The sequence below is a fragment of the Amborella trichopoda genome, chromosome 6, assembly GCF_054954075.1.
Source record: "Amborella trichopoda isolate Santa Cruz 75 chromosome 6, AtrichopodaSantaCruz75HAP2 v2.0, whole genome shotgun sequence".
NCBI lineage: Eukaryota > Viridiplantae > Streptophyta > Magnoliopsida > Amborellales > Amborellaceae > Amborella > Amborella trichopoda.
This window is the reverse complement of record NC_142341.1, coordinates 13,867,806-13,881,543: the sequence shown is the minus strand read 5'-3', so window position 1 is coordinate 13,881,543 and position 13,738 is coordinate 13,867,806. Positions and strand designations below refer to the sequence as shown.

The window sequence follows — 13,738 nt, the reverse complement described above, 5'->3', positions numbered from 1 at the left end:
GAAAAAGGTTTAAGGTTGCAACCTTAAACTGTAGAATTAAAGATGCACCTCAAAATCCTAAAATATATAATTAAAGATGCACCTCATAAATCCATCGGAAAATGTTGTCTGAAAAATCAGTTAATTGACCATCTTGACATCAAGATGTATGATTTATGAATATGAAAAAAAAAGAGATTTTGAGTCTCATAAATAGTGCACCTTGCAATACATTCAGGATCTCCATATGTTTATAAACCAATTTTGGAGTTTAAAATTTTATAACTAGAGATAAAAATAGATTTTCATATAAGGACACGGTTTCTATGCAGCCAGCCTGCATATTGTAGAAATGCAAGCATGGCAATAAATATATTTTTTAAATATAATTGGACCCTAATTTTTAAAGTATATATAAGAATTTGGACGGTTAGTTACACATGTTTTTAGATGGACCACCTATGTGTATCCATCTTTAAGATGAATGCTTTATACTTCTGGACTACATATTGTAGAAATCTGGTTCAGCCCGCATGAAACAATTTTCCTTCAGATAATCCTAAGAATTTTTTATACTAAAATTATATATTAGGATAAAATTTGGAGATGTACTTTAATTGGATTGTTTAAGGTTGCAACCTTATACAAACTGCACCCTATTCAATTTGAACTTTTTTTTTTTGTTTGAGTTGTGTTGAAGATATTACATTCTCAAAGTTTAGGGTCCTAAAAATACTCCTATATTGGGTACAGATGGAGTAAATAGACAGTATACTCCCGTGGGAGTATAAAATCTTTTGGCATGAGTTATATTCACCCTTTAAAGGAAAAATCTATGTGAGATGCATTCTCTCGTGCCAAAGATGATCTACTTGTGGGAGTAGAATGTCCATTTATTCTTTCAGGCAAAACCCCACCTAGAATTAAGTTTAGGACTCAATGGGGATGTAACCTTTTCAAACCATAGATTAATTTCAATAAAAATATTTCCTAATTGCAGTCTCATTGCACTTGAAAAAAATAATGTCCCAAAATTGAATGGAGACAAACCAATTTTCAGATAATGAGATTTCAGTGTCAAAAAACTCAAATTTTAAATTTTTTTTAGAATAAACATGTAGTAATTCTTAAGTGTTTCTAAAATTTCATATTGAAAATATCTTATCAAGTAGGTCTTATGATCGAGGAAGCATCATAAATGTTCACAAAGGAAAAATATATGTGAGATACATTCTCTTATATTTTATTATGTGAAGAGGACACACCTACCTTGTTGAGTGAAAATTTTCTTTATAAAGTGAAAGTTTCGAATAGGCGATGAGATAAATTTTCCAGATGAAGGCCCTCAATGAACAATTTTTCAAACAAAAAATTGTCAATTTTTTCAAATTTGCAAATCATTTTTTCAGTTTTCAAATAAAGTTTTGATTTGAGTTGAAACCCAAGGAAGATAAACTTAATAATAAGGGAAATGTTTCTATACTTCCCTTATAGCATAGAAGAACTATCCTTCTCCTATCATCTAGCCGTCTAATTTTGATCAAGTGTGCAAATCATTCATTCAGTTTTCAAATAAAGTTTTGATTTGAGTTGAAACCCAAGGAAGATAAACTTAATAATATGGGAAAGGTTTCTATACTTCCCCTACTGTATAGAAGAACTATCTTTCCCCTACCATCCAGCTGTCCAATTTTGATCAAGAGAGCCACTCGTCGTTTGATCTTAGATTCGACATCTCAAAGTATTTTATTTTTAGTGTTTTATACAAATTGTATGAATATGAAATTTGGTTCGTGCTATCTTCTCATTAGGGCACACCTATAAAAAATATTAAAAATAATTTTTCGATATAATATAATGATCAAAATATCCCTTGAAGTTTTTAGGGGTATTTTGGTCATTTTATTTTATTGGAATTATTATTTTTTTATAATTTTTACTAGTGCGAGTTTAATAGAGGATTGGACGTCCAAAATTTGGTGTCAAAATAGTTTATAGAAAAAAAATTAAAAATAAAATAGTGTAGAGGCGTAACATTGTGATTGGGGCAATCTTAACTCTCTCTTCATAATGAAGGGTTGGATAAGGGGAAAGAAGTATATAAGTTTTATGCTGTAGGGGAAGCATAAAAAGCTTGCCCTAATAATATTGCCAAAACACTTGCAAGTATCCTGTCCTTATCACGTTCAAATCTTTAAAACAAACCACTTTGTAATTTGAAAAAACGAGGGCTTTCTTGATATATCGGTAATATAGCATTATGTGGAATATTGTAGAAATACGGGTTTGGCAATAAATATTTTTTAAATATAATTTGATCTTAATTTTTAGAGAATATATAATTTTTAATATAAAAGTAATCAATATAAAAAATATATATATCTGAAAACTATAAATAATAATTATATTAAAAAAATATTTGGATCTTAAATTATAATTGTTTTTAGATGGACTACCTATTTGATTCATTATACCTCTGGACCGCATATTGTAGAAATGCCGTCCAGCCCGCATGAAACAGTTGTCATTCTTGGTTTCGAACTTTCAGGAGCCGGGTTTTGCGTGCACAGTTTTAGGCTTCGTTGTCTCTTTCCCTATCTAAGTTCAAGCTTTGATATCTCTTTCTCTCTAAACAGGCACAGGTTTCTGAAAAGTGGAAACCCAATCCAAAATAGAATATATATCTTCTTTGAGCAGAGTAAAAAACGAAAATCAGTTTGAAAATTACATTCTCTCTCTAAAACCAAAGCGGGAACTACGTTTCCCCATCTCTCTAGAATACACATTATTATTATTATTCTAATGCTGTTAGAGATCCTTCTCCAAATACTAATCTTATTACTTGTTTGTTGTTATATATAATAGTAAATCTGGTTTTCTTTTTCATTTTAAATCACTTTTTCCAGTTTCCCTTCATTTTTTTTGTTGACGGCAATTTGAGATTCAGATTGAATTTGATAAAATATGGGCAAATTAAAATTATTTTTGTTCGTACTTCTTCTTTGTTCTTTATGGAAGCTCTTTTATTTTTGTGCGGCTTCCTGGGGTAAATTCGTTTTCTTTGTCCTGATTTGAGACCCATGTTAAATTTTTAGCTTATTAAAACTCCAGTTCCTTTTACTTATTATTAGATATTTGGTTTATTGCTATTAGTTTGAGAGTAATTTTCATCTTGTTTTAAGGGTGTAATCATGAAAAATGAAATGTTGATAAATATAAACATAATTTCTTCTATTTTTCGGGGCTCTGGTTTTGGTGAGGATTTTGTACTGTAACCTGTGTTACAGGTAACTTCTTGTGACAACATGATGCCATCACAACCATGAACTTCTACGATTTGATCATAAACATAAAATGGAAGACTCCATAAATCTATATGACTATGGAAGAGAAATGGTCTAGTAAATTTAGAATTCTCTCCACAACGCTTTTCTCCTATGAATTCCCAAAAATACCAATTTTCACCATAAATACCAATTTTTTTGATCTCTCTTCTTAAGTAGGATTTCCTACCAAAAGCAAAAAGAAATTAAAATTCCTAATAATAACATAAAAGGTCCTACTAAAGTTGGAATTCCACAGTTGCATTCAAATTCCCATCAAAACAACTAGGCACCCATCTCAAAATAATTGTATGTAAAAAGAAATATGAACATGGTAATTAGTGAAATTAAATATGACTTACTATATGAAAAAATGAACATTAAAAAAGTAAAAAATAATTTACTTTTTTTCTGTTTTAACTTAAAGTTTGTTGTCTGGTGACCAAGATAAATGAGAAAAAAGACCAGGCTGAATATGAGGATTTTGACAATATTTTTCTTGGTAATTCTGTTCCTTTTGTAAGAATTTTCTGTTTTAACTTAAAGTTTGTTGTCTGGTGACCAAGATAAATGAGAAAAAGGACCATGCTGAATATGAGGATTTTGACAATATTTTTCTTGGTAATTCTGTTCCTTTTGTAAGAATTTTCTGTCGAAGATTGTCTTGTCTTGATTATGTTGAACTCGTACACATGCACATGCATACAATTATCAGATACATGTATGCACTTGTTTTATTTATATGCAGAATTGTAATGGAGAACACATTCATATATGTTTGCTACACGTGAAATATTTTTGTGAAAGTATTTTCACATGAAGGGATTCCCATATGTGATTGAGTATGGGAGTTTTTTCACACTAACTAGTCCCTACACATTTGTTTATATTAATTGGCAGTCAATTGGTGTGCAAAAATTCCCACATGTAATCACATGAGGGAGTTCTTTCATGTGAAAATACTTTCATGAAAATATTTTCACGCATACTAAATGTGCGGTAATCATCATATTTCCTTATTTTCCTTGCCTGAGGATTCCAAACTCCATATGTTTGTGTGGTTACAGGTTCCTAAATTTGGAGATAAAAAAAGCAAGAGATTATGGCTGTGGACACTCATTCCTTCAGTAATGTTACTTATTTTAATTTATTATATTGACAGTGTTTTCATTGCCAATGTCTATAAGGAGGTATGCATCTTTCTTGTCCTGAGATGTGTTGCATATAATTTCATCGGTAAGATAGCATTGATGTTATATCCACATTATTGGATAATTAATAGTATTTCCCTAATTACTTTTTGGAACATTAGATGTGGTAGATCTCCTTTTTATAGTGGATGGTTTTAAAAAGACACCTAGGCTGCCAGAGTAGGAGCAATTAGGCTGCCTAGGCGGGCTTCTCCATCTTTTAGGTAATGCATGTATTATATTTAATGCATGAAATAATGTATATCATAAACTAGTTACCTAAAATGCATGTAATCTTGTATAAAGTACATGTATAGGAGAAACTTAACTAAAGTTGAACAAATGTTTTTGCTCAATCTCCGAATCCTTGATGTTTTTGGATAATAATGATCTTATATTTTTCGTTCTTATTAATATTTCAAAATACATTTTTAATATTTTTCTTAGCAAATGTTAGGGAGTGACAAGGAGGGTTGGAATACCCCTAATTGTTATCCCCCTACTTTATATGGGGGAAAAACCAAACTGCCCATGGCCGAAGGGCATTTTCTGCCCCACAATGCATACTGCTTCACATGAGGCAACATACCTAAGTCTTGAACGACCTCAAGATGAGGCACTCAGGCTTATAATACACTGCTCCGAAGATTATTTGAAATCCTTAGTTTGTTCTGAACTTGGTCTTTTGGAGAAAACTCTCAGAAATTTTGAAATTTTTGTCCTTTATGGCCTCAAATGTGCTCGAATACATATCCTTAGTTCAGAACATCTTTTTGGTGCCTTAATGGACCAATTGATGCCATAAAGATCCACAAAACTTTAAAGCCTTGTAATATCTCAGGTTCCTTTAGGAAAGCCAATTTGTGCAAGAAATGGTGGTTCAACCTTAAAGATTCCATATCAACTTAAGTTTAAAAAATCCTTCCATATGTTCAAAAATCTTTCCATATGTTTATCCATTCTATCTCCAAACAGTGAAAATACTGTTGGATATCATGGAATCAACTTCTGTTCATGCAATGCCTCTATTGCTGTTCCGGCCCGGATCTGGCTTCATGGTCCAAACTCTTTTGCAATTCACTTTTGTTGTTTCTTTTCCTTCTCAAGGGATTTGTTCATAAGTTTGTTTTAAAATCAATAAGAAAAGTTACGAATTTAAGTAAATTATGGGACATCCTATTTCATAATACTTTTTAGATTTGTATTGGTAGTTGTAAATTATGAGTTGCCATATTCAGCACAAAGTTACTACCACAAAAATTATTCAGCATAATGACATTAGACTTTCTCATAAGTTCCAACAGGTGGAAGTGTGAGTTCACCTACAGGAAACTAGCCCATTTTGCACTCACAACCAATATAACAGTGCATTGATGTCATGCAATTTAGTGGAATCCCAGTCTCTTAGAAGTCCAGTTGGTTGAGTGGGCTTACTTGTCTACAGGATTTGTTCTGTATCAAAAACTAAGCAACAAATGGGGAAAGATTCCTGTCTAGATCTGCCCAATCCATGATATTTTGTTTCCGATGTGATTAGTGGAATGGGTGGGGCAAGAGGGCAAGGATTCTTTCTGCTTTATAATTTTGTGTTATATTGTCTTATATGGTTCTTGAAGGAATCTGCAGCTTTTCTTTCTTTTTTGGGAAGTTTATGCAGTAGAATTTGAACTTGGGTAGTAGGATTGCAATCATCAGCACTTAGCCATCAAACCCAAACCTGAATAGAACCTGTAGCATTTCCTTGAGGATAAACAATTCTTTTACACAAAATTCCATTTATTCTACATCAACCAAGATCCGTGTTGAATATGTAATATTCATGTATTTTGATAAAAACTAGAAATCTTAGTTTCTTTCTTTTTTGGGAAGTTTCTGCAGTAGAATTTGAACTTGGATTGTGGCATTGCAATCATCAGCACTTAGCCATCCAACCCAAACCCGAATATAACAAGTAGCATTTCCTAGAGGATAAAAAAATCTTTTACACAAAATTCTATTTATTGTACATCAACCAAGATCCTTGATTGGATATGTGATATTCTTGTATTTTGATGAAAACTAGAAATCTTACTTTTTTTAACAGCAAATTTCGAGGAATTTATTTTTTTATATATGTTTGTGTGACTTCTCCTTATTAGGTTTGATGCATGATGATTTCATATATGGTTTCAATGTCTTTTTTCCCAGAGAACATTACAATCAGCAGTGCATAGTTCCATGCGAAATTCCCTAACTGGTGGATGCAAGGTTCAATACAATATCGTACTTCTTCTGTTTTTGACTTTTAATGCTTTGCCATTGAAGTGCCCCATGCTATTCTTGTAATTTTTGTTGAAAACCAGAAATATTAGTTATGAAACTACATATTTTTTGAGACCTTCTTTGCCTTCTATTGTCCAAATGTGGTTCAAGATTTATGTTCATACATACTCTTTGTTTTCTGTGATGCATTTCTATTCTCACCAATGATGTTTTCATTGTTTTCCAGACAACATTGTCATCAAAAGTGGATGGTTCCTTAGAAGATTCGCAACTTGATCGATGCCAGGTTGAAAAGAAGCTCATATTGCTTTTTACTTGACTCATTATTCTCTTGGACTAATAGTGGTCGATATTGCTTTCATTTTCTGTATGTTTGAAATCCTGATATACAATAATTCTCAAATATTTTACTGTTTTAGGACGATCGTAAACCACATGGATCTGAACCATTACCCAGAGGCATTGTTCAGGATACCTCTGACTTGGAATTTCGAAGATTGTGGGGTCATCCAATACAGAAGGTGAGGGACACATATGTAAAATGGCAAAAATTTAATGGAATTTCCAAAGATTTCAAAAAGTCTGTTCATGCATTTCTTAATCTAGTAGATCAAACCTGCATTTTCTTGCAATCCCATAGAATTTTGGTATTAACTGAATAAGTTGTTAACCATACTTTCTCTTCCCTTCCAAGCATCTATGTTATTGGCAAGGAGTATTTAGGCTCCAATTATTTGAAATTGTCTCTCTCTACATTTGTGCAGTGGAGTCGGATTCTTTGCTGGCGTTGTTCAATTATAAGTAGTAATTGCTACAATGTGCAAATTTGAGCATGAATAATAGGTTTTCTGAGTATTTTTATAACTTTCTTGAAGGGAAGTATTTGAAATTACCTAGATTCTATATTGATAAGTACTTAGGCTCTAAGAAGCAATACATTGTATTCAGTTCGGTGTTCAGGGATGGGGTAAAACTCAGGGTGATTAAAAAAGTAAAAAATATAAAATTTATTTTAAATTGTGAAATCAATGTATAAATACTTTTATATGTAATTTAGATGCTTTTGATGATATTTTTGAGTTTTTCTTGTCATATGTCTGTTTAAAAATTTTCCTTTCATTTTTATTTTTATGAAATGTCTCCAAATGTACAATCATTTTTTCTAAATCCATGTTTTATATATTTTTTCAGCTTATTTGGACTTTTTATATTATTTCTAGTTTAGTATATTGTTCATATTTTTATTTTATTTTTAACAAGTTTTTGAATTTGTTATTGTTCTTATTTTTATTTTATTTTTAACAAGTTCTTGAATTTGTTATTGTTCTTATTTTTATTTTATTTTTAACAAGTTTTTTAATTTGTTACGACTTTCTTGGCCCTGTATATTTCTTATGTCCTGAGCCTGAGTCGAGTTTATGAAATTGATCTAGTTAATTTCTATTTTAAAATTACCACCATCCGGCTATTCAACATTCTTAGAAAATCTCAATGATTAAGTTTTAGCCTAACACATTTGTTATTCATCTTTATCATGTTGGCTTTTATAAATGAACTCAACATAGTTAATCAACATGAACAAGGCTGTCCTAGAATTGGATGAAACTATTACCTTGCCAAGATTTTACAAAGAAAGGTTATTATGTTTTAAGGGTTACTAAATGATACATATGGCAGCATATGAAAATTTGATGGTTTAATTGTTGTGAAGATACACCCTTAAAACTTACATATATATATATATATATATATATATATGCAACAGTGATCTCGCCCATAGGGCCATCGCCGTCCGTTTTTTTTGGGCGGCGAGGAATTTTCGACCGCCACGGACATGCTATGTCCGTGGCAGTAAAACAATCTGCGAAAACTGCCACAAACCACACGCCGTCTGTTACGGCTCTGTTCAATAAACCGTCATGGACATAGCAAGTCCGTGATGGTAGCGAACACTATTCATTTTCGCCTATAGGCGTTTTTTAGCTTTTTCCATATATATATATATATATATATATATATATAAGGAAACCGCCTCAAAACACCTATAGGTGAAGTTCTACATTACTTCACTTTGGGCCAATAGTCATGATTGCATTGCATTTCGTATTCCATCAGCTAGTATTTGATATTTCTCAATCTAGGTTGTTCTTGTTAATGAATTACTGTTGCCTTTTTTTATATCATGCAAAATAAATCTAAATTCCTTTCACATTTTCAAAAAATTGTTTTAGTTAGTTCTAAAAGTCAATTTCTTTTGTGAAGATTCAATAATGGTGGTATCCAATATTGATTGATGTAATAGTGCTGCTTGTTTCACTTTCTAGATGGTATTTCAGTTTTCTTTTTGCCAAACACTTATAAAGAATCATTTGTGATAAGAGAAGTGAGAAAGATACGAGCAAAAGGGAATCCCACAAAGAATTTATTAGCCATTGCAGTTGGAATAGAGCATAAGGAAATGGTTGATAAGCTTGTTAAAAAGGTATGCATTTTCATTTTTAATTTAGTTTTAATCTACAAATTTTCATTTTCACATGGAAACTATGTAATATAGTTCTTCATATTTCAAATATTTGGAACTGCAGTTTCTCTCTGATAATTTCACCGTGATGCTCTTTCACCATGATGCCAATGCTGATTGATGGAAAGACTTGGAGTGGTCCAATCGTGCTATACATGTGTCTGCGGTCGACCAAACTAAGTGGTAACTCTATTAGACTAACCATAGAAAGAAGATTGTAATTGACTTGATAATTTTCTTGAACACTCTATTTGATAGTGAACATCTAAAATATTCATATGGTGACTTTGGTTTATGTTACTTCAAGACTCAATGATTTCATCCTGCTGATGGATGGCTGGAGTTTTAATGTTACTGGGGTCAATAGGGACATTCACTGGGGTACTGTTAGTCTCCTGCCATTGGTCTGTGGGGATGGATGATGGATGTTGCTTGCAGTACCATTTACCATAGCTCATTAGGCTAAGGCATACTATCATTATTTTGTTATCCCTAGATAAACAACCTTTACTCAATCGGCTAGTTCAGAGGGAATTGTAATGACATAAGTTTTCCATATCCAATACATGTTATGATTTGCAGGTGGTTTGCGAAGTGCTTCTTACATCCAGATATAGTTTCAGAGTATAATTATATTTTCCTTTGGGATGGGAACATTAGAGTTGGGAATTTCAGTCCTAGAAGGTATGTATTTAAGTGAAATTGGAATATGTTTCATGTTCTCACTCTTGAGCACTTTGATCCCTTTTCAAGGCATGTTAGAGTGAGTTTTATTGCCTTCCTTTTCTGGAACTTTTATATTATAGACAATGTAAATACTCCCAAAACAAGTGTAGGAAAATGCTTTTGGAGGTTTTATTGATAGAGAAAATATGTTTTTGCTTAGTATGCACTAGTACTAGTTCATGTACCAGTTTTGTGCCCTTACATTTGACACCCACTTCAGCATCATTTCAAGATGTTACTAAGGATTTCTTTGATAGAGTATATGGATAATTAGTAACTAAGTAGAGTGTATTGATTTGATATTAGCTGTTAGTAACAAAGAATTTGGCAGTTTTGTGTCTAACATTGAATGGGAAGGACTCGAGATATCACAGCCGGTACTGCATGCCACCAAGTCAGAGATCCATCATCGACTTGCCACACATTTGAAAAGAATTAGAGATAAAAAGTAATGTAGATTAGTATATATGATATGGAAAGCACAATGCAAAGATGCAAACAAACACACTGTTTTATATGCTACTCCAAACTAAATCCACTGTCTGTTCAATTGATGGATTGTGGGACATTCGTTGTGTCCCAACAAATGTCCCTTTGGCATATACTCCAATGAATCTCTAAGACCTACTCAGTCTATAAATAATCTCAGTGTCTTCACCACTCGTGAATTGTACTAAGCAGTGTTTGGACTGGTCCTTCTATTCATTACTCACACCCCTTCCTCTCCATCACTTGACAGAAAAATGACAGAAATCTTTCCCCAGTCACAGTTTAAAAGGAACTTGTATTTCCCATATTCATGAATCACTCATTTCTTTAAGGCCAAGTTCGGATATTCCCCGAGCTCTAATCAATTCGATGGGGTCACTTAGAGATAGGAAAGAAAAAAGTCCATTCTTCTTTTCAAGTAGGTGGGCCCAGGTAATTCTATTTTGCCGGGCAGAGAAAGTCATGAGTAAGTCATGTTCTGTATGTGAAGGAATCTACCAAAACCCATGTTCGAGGAAGAGTCTTTTGAGAATAGTAGCACATCTCCATGTACTGAGTACTTCTCTTCAATCATGTTGAAGTTCAGTGGCTATATCCTAAGTACTCTTTGTCACTGATTCATTATTGTTCAAAAACATTTTATGTTTTGATATAATCCTTCTTGGTCTAAAGTGTTTCTCCATGAATTTCCTCTTTATGTAATGTTTCTCACTTAAAATTATGCGAACCAGACACATTATCATTTTGGTTGTTAGGTTTCACTTAACAGCTAAAAACTCTACTAGCGAATCCTCCAATAGATGCCTCAAGCGGCTTGGAAGCCTCAAGTTCGATATTCAATCAGTGAAAATAGTAATTGATCTTCGTAAAACATGGCTTATTTTTCACTATTAAAACATAAGGAGTTGCCTGTAGAAAAGTGATGAACAGATAATATGAGAAATTCTTGCATTGTTATAAACATTATTAGTGTTTCTTCAAATTTATGAAAATTATATGAAGTACTAGAGCAATGTACTTCTTTTGTTTATATGAAAATCCATATGGAGCATGGGTTCCATTTAAGAATGGAGCATGTTAATATTTACAGGAGTCGTGTGTATTTCTTAACCATTGTGTAGTGCATAACTAGAGTATTCCTAATATAATTCTGATGCAGGGTAATTTGAGAAAGCAGTAAAATCAGCAAGGAACAAGCCAAACACAAGCACAAGTCGAAGAAGCGTATAGTTTCTTCTCCATACCCAAGCTAGGGTTGCAAAAGGCTAAGCTTTTCTCTCTTTCAATTTTTAAAAATCATGTGGAATTAACACCCTCAAGGCCCCACACACCTCTTATATATTATAATTTAATATTCTAAGTACAAAAAGTGTCTAAACAAATAATAGATTGACCATATATCCTAACTTAACTTAAAATTTGTAATAATAATTTTACCCCTATGAGCTATACCTTTGAACAGTACTTGTGAATAGTATTCACGAAATAAATAAAAAACATACAAAATTCCTAAAAAACTAAAAACTATAAAAATAAATCCTACAAACTAAAACTATAATATACCTCCTTTGAAATTGAATAAAAAAAAAATAAGGATAACTCTCCATTATTCTCCCCTGGTTGGAAAAAACTTGTCCTCGAGTTTTGAAGTGTGCTAAGATGAAATCAGCATCAATATCCCCTTCTTCAACCTTCTTTCTTTTTGTTGGTTCAAATATTATTTGAGATAAAAAATTCTTCTAGAAATGAATCCTGATATGTAATTGAGGAATCAATGCAAATTTATCAAATATGGATATCCTTGAACTCCCTTTGAAAATTGTGTTAGATACTCCAAACTCAATTTATGATCTTTAGAAGCTTTTTCGATATTTATTTCAATACTCTCTAAATCCATGGCCATAATTTGTAATTTTTGAGTTGACCATGCACTGCACTATTTTGCTTCCAATGCCATAAGTCTCTTGATTGCTCCACCTCTTCAATATTAATGAGATCTTCCAAGGCCATGATTTGGATTAGTCTTCCCGTTGCCTTCTCACCATATTTTTCATCCTCTTCCAAAATATCTTCACCGTCGTCTTGATCCTTATCATAGATCAGATCTCCTAATAATCTTGTTGTTCATCTGAGTATATATAGAATATTGATAGTGAATTCCAATCAACAACTTGCTGATTTTCGATGCAATCTGTGTCAAAATCAATAATATCATCTTCAAATCGAAAACCTAAGAATGGTGTTCCCTACATCTAGGTCTTTTATTACTATCCTCAACACTCGACTCCCCACGCGGAGCACAAAAGTGAAAAGACTTGTACTCGAGATTCTCTTGGGCTAAAAGATCACCATCTTGCCTATTGTTGGGGCTCGCGAATTGCTGTGTCAATTGTTGCACTTGTCTTTCAAGTTCCTCAATTTTGCCATCTATGGGATCATGAAGTGGATCTACAAAAATCCCCCTTCTATAGCCCCTTCTCGCTGCCATGGGATTGCCGCAATCACAAACTCTAGGCAAATGAGTAACAAAAACCTGCTGATAATAAAAGATCTAGGCTTTGTTGTTGTTCTAGGGCACAAAAATCGGTGTTAGAATCTTGTGCTACAGTACTATCAATACGAATCGCTGGCTCTGATAGCACTTGATGAAAGAAGGAAAGGTGGAATGTTAAATCCACCATTTTCCTCGACCTTAAACAAGTAAATTACTAATAATGGAGAAAAAACATGGTTGTAAATCAAGCCAAGAGAAGAACTTTCTTCTTTTATAAAATAAAATTCATTCTCATATCATATGCCTCTCAAAATATGATATTCAACATTTTATAAGCCTATGAAATCCTAATTTAACTTGAGATCCAAGTAAACATTTAAGATTCTAAAATACCCTATTCCAAAAATACCCCTATGAACAATAATGAGTGAACAATGACTGTGAACAATAACACGTGATTAGTACGTGTGAACTATACCATGACGAGAATGGCATGGCATTGGCGATAGTATTGTCAAGATCCATGATGAGGTCTCTGACTCCATTCTCACCAAAGGATTGGGGCCCAAATCTCCACTGACTTACCACTTTTGAGAATGGGGTTGGGATCGTGGTAGTAGCACCACTTGTGCCCCAACTAAGGTCTAGGCTTTCATTCTCACTTAACGCATTAAAAAATCACTGACAATTTCAAAAAACAGGTACAGGCTTGTCATCCCCATTGAATTACACAAAAAAAACAAAAAAAAAACAA

At 32.7% G+C, this 13,738-nt stretch overlaps 1 protein-coding gene across 20 annotated transcripts in view; it reads left to right on the top strand.

Annotated features, from left to right (window-relative positions):
* The first annotated feature begins 2,458 nt into the window (after window positions 1-2,458).
* Window positions 2,459-13,738, top strand: part of LOC110007623 (uncharacterized) — a 28,370-nt gene continuing 17,090 nt past the window's right edge. For 8 of the 20 annotated variants that reach the window (XM_088869750.1, XM_088869749.1, XM_088869751.1 and 5 more), the window contains exons 1-7: window positions 2,471-4,492; window positions 6,680-6,739; window positions 6,981-7,040; window positions 7,174-7,275; window positions 9,134-9,236; window positions 9,340-9,458; window positions 9,858-9,959. In XM_088869750.1, the coding sequence (XP_088725876.1) occupies window positions 4,295-4,492; window positions 6,680-6,739; window positions 6,981-7,040; window positions 7,174-7,275; window positions 9,134-9,208 (495 nt within the window). In that variant the 5' untranslated portion in view covers window positions 2,471-4,294 and the 3' untranslated portion in view covers window positions 9,209-9,236; window positions 9,340-9,458; window positions 9,858-9,959. The other 12 variants (XM_088869753.1, XM_088869744.1, XM_088869759.1 and 9 more) reach the window with 10 other exon arrangements.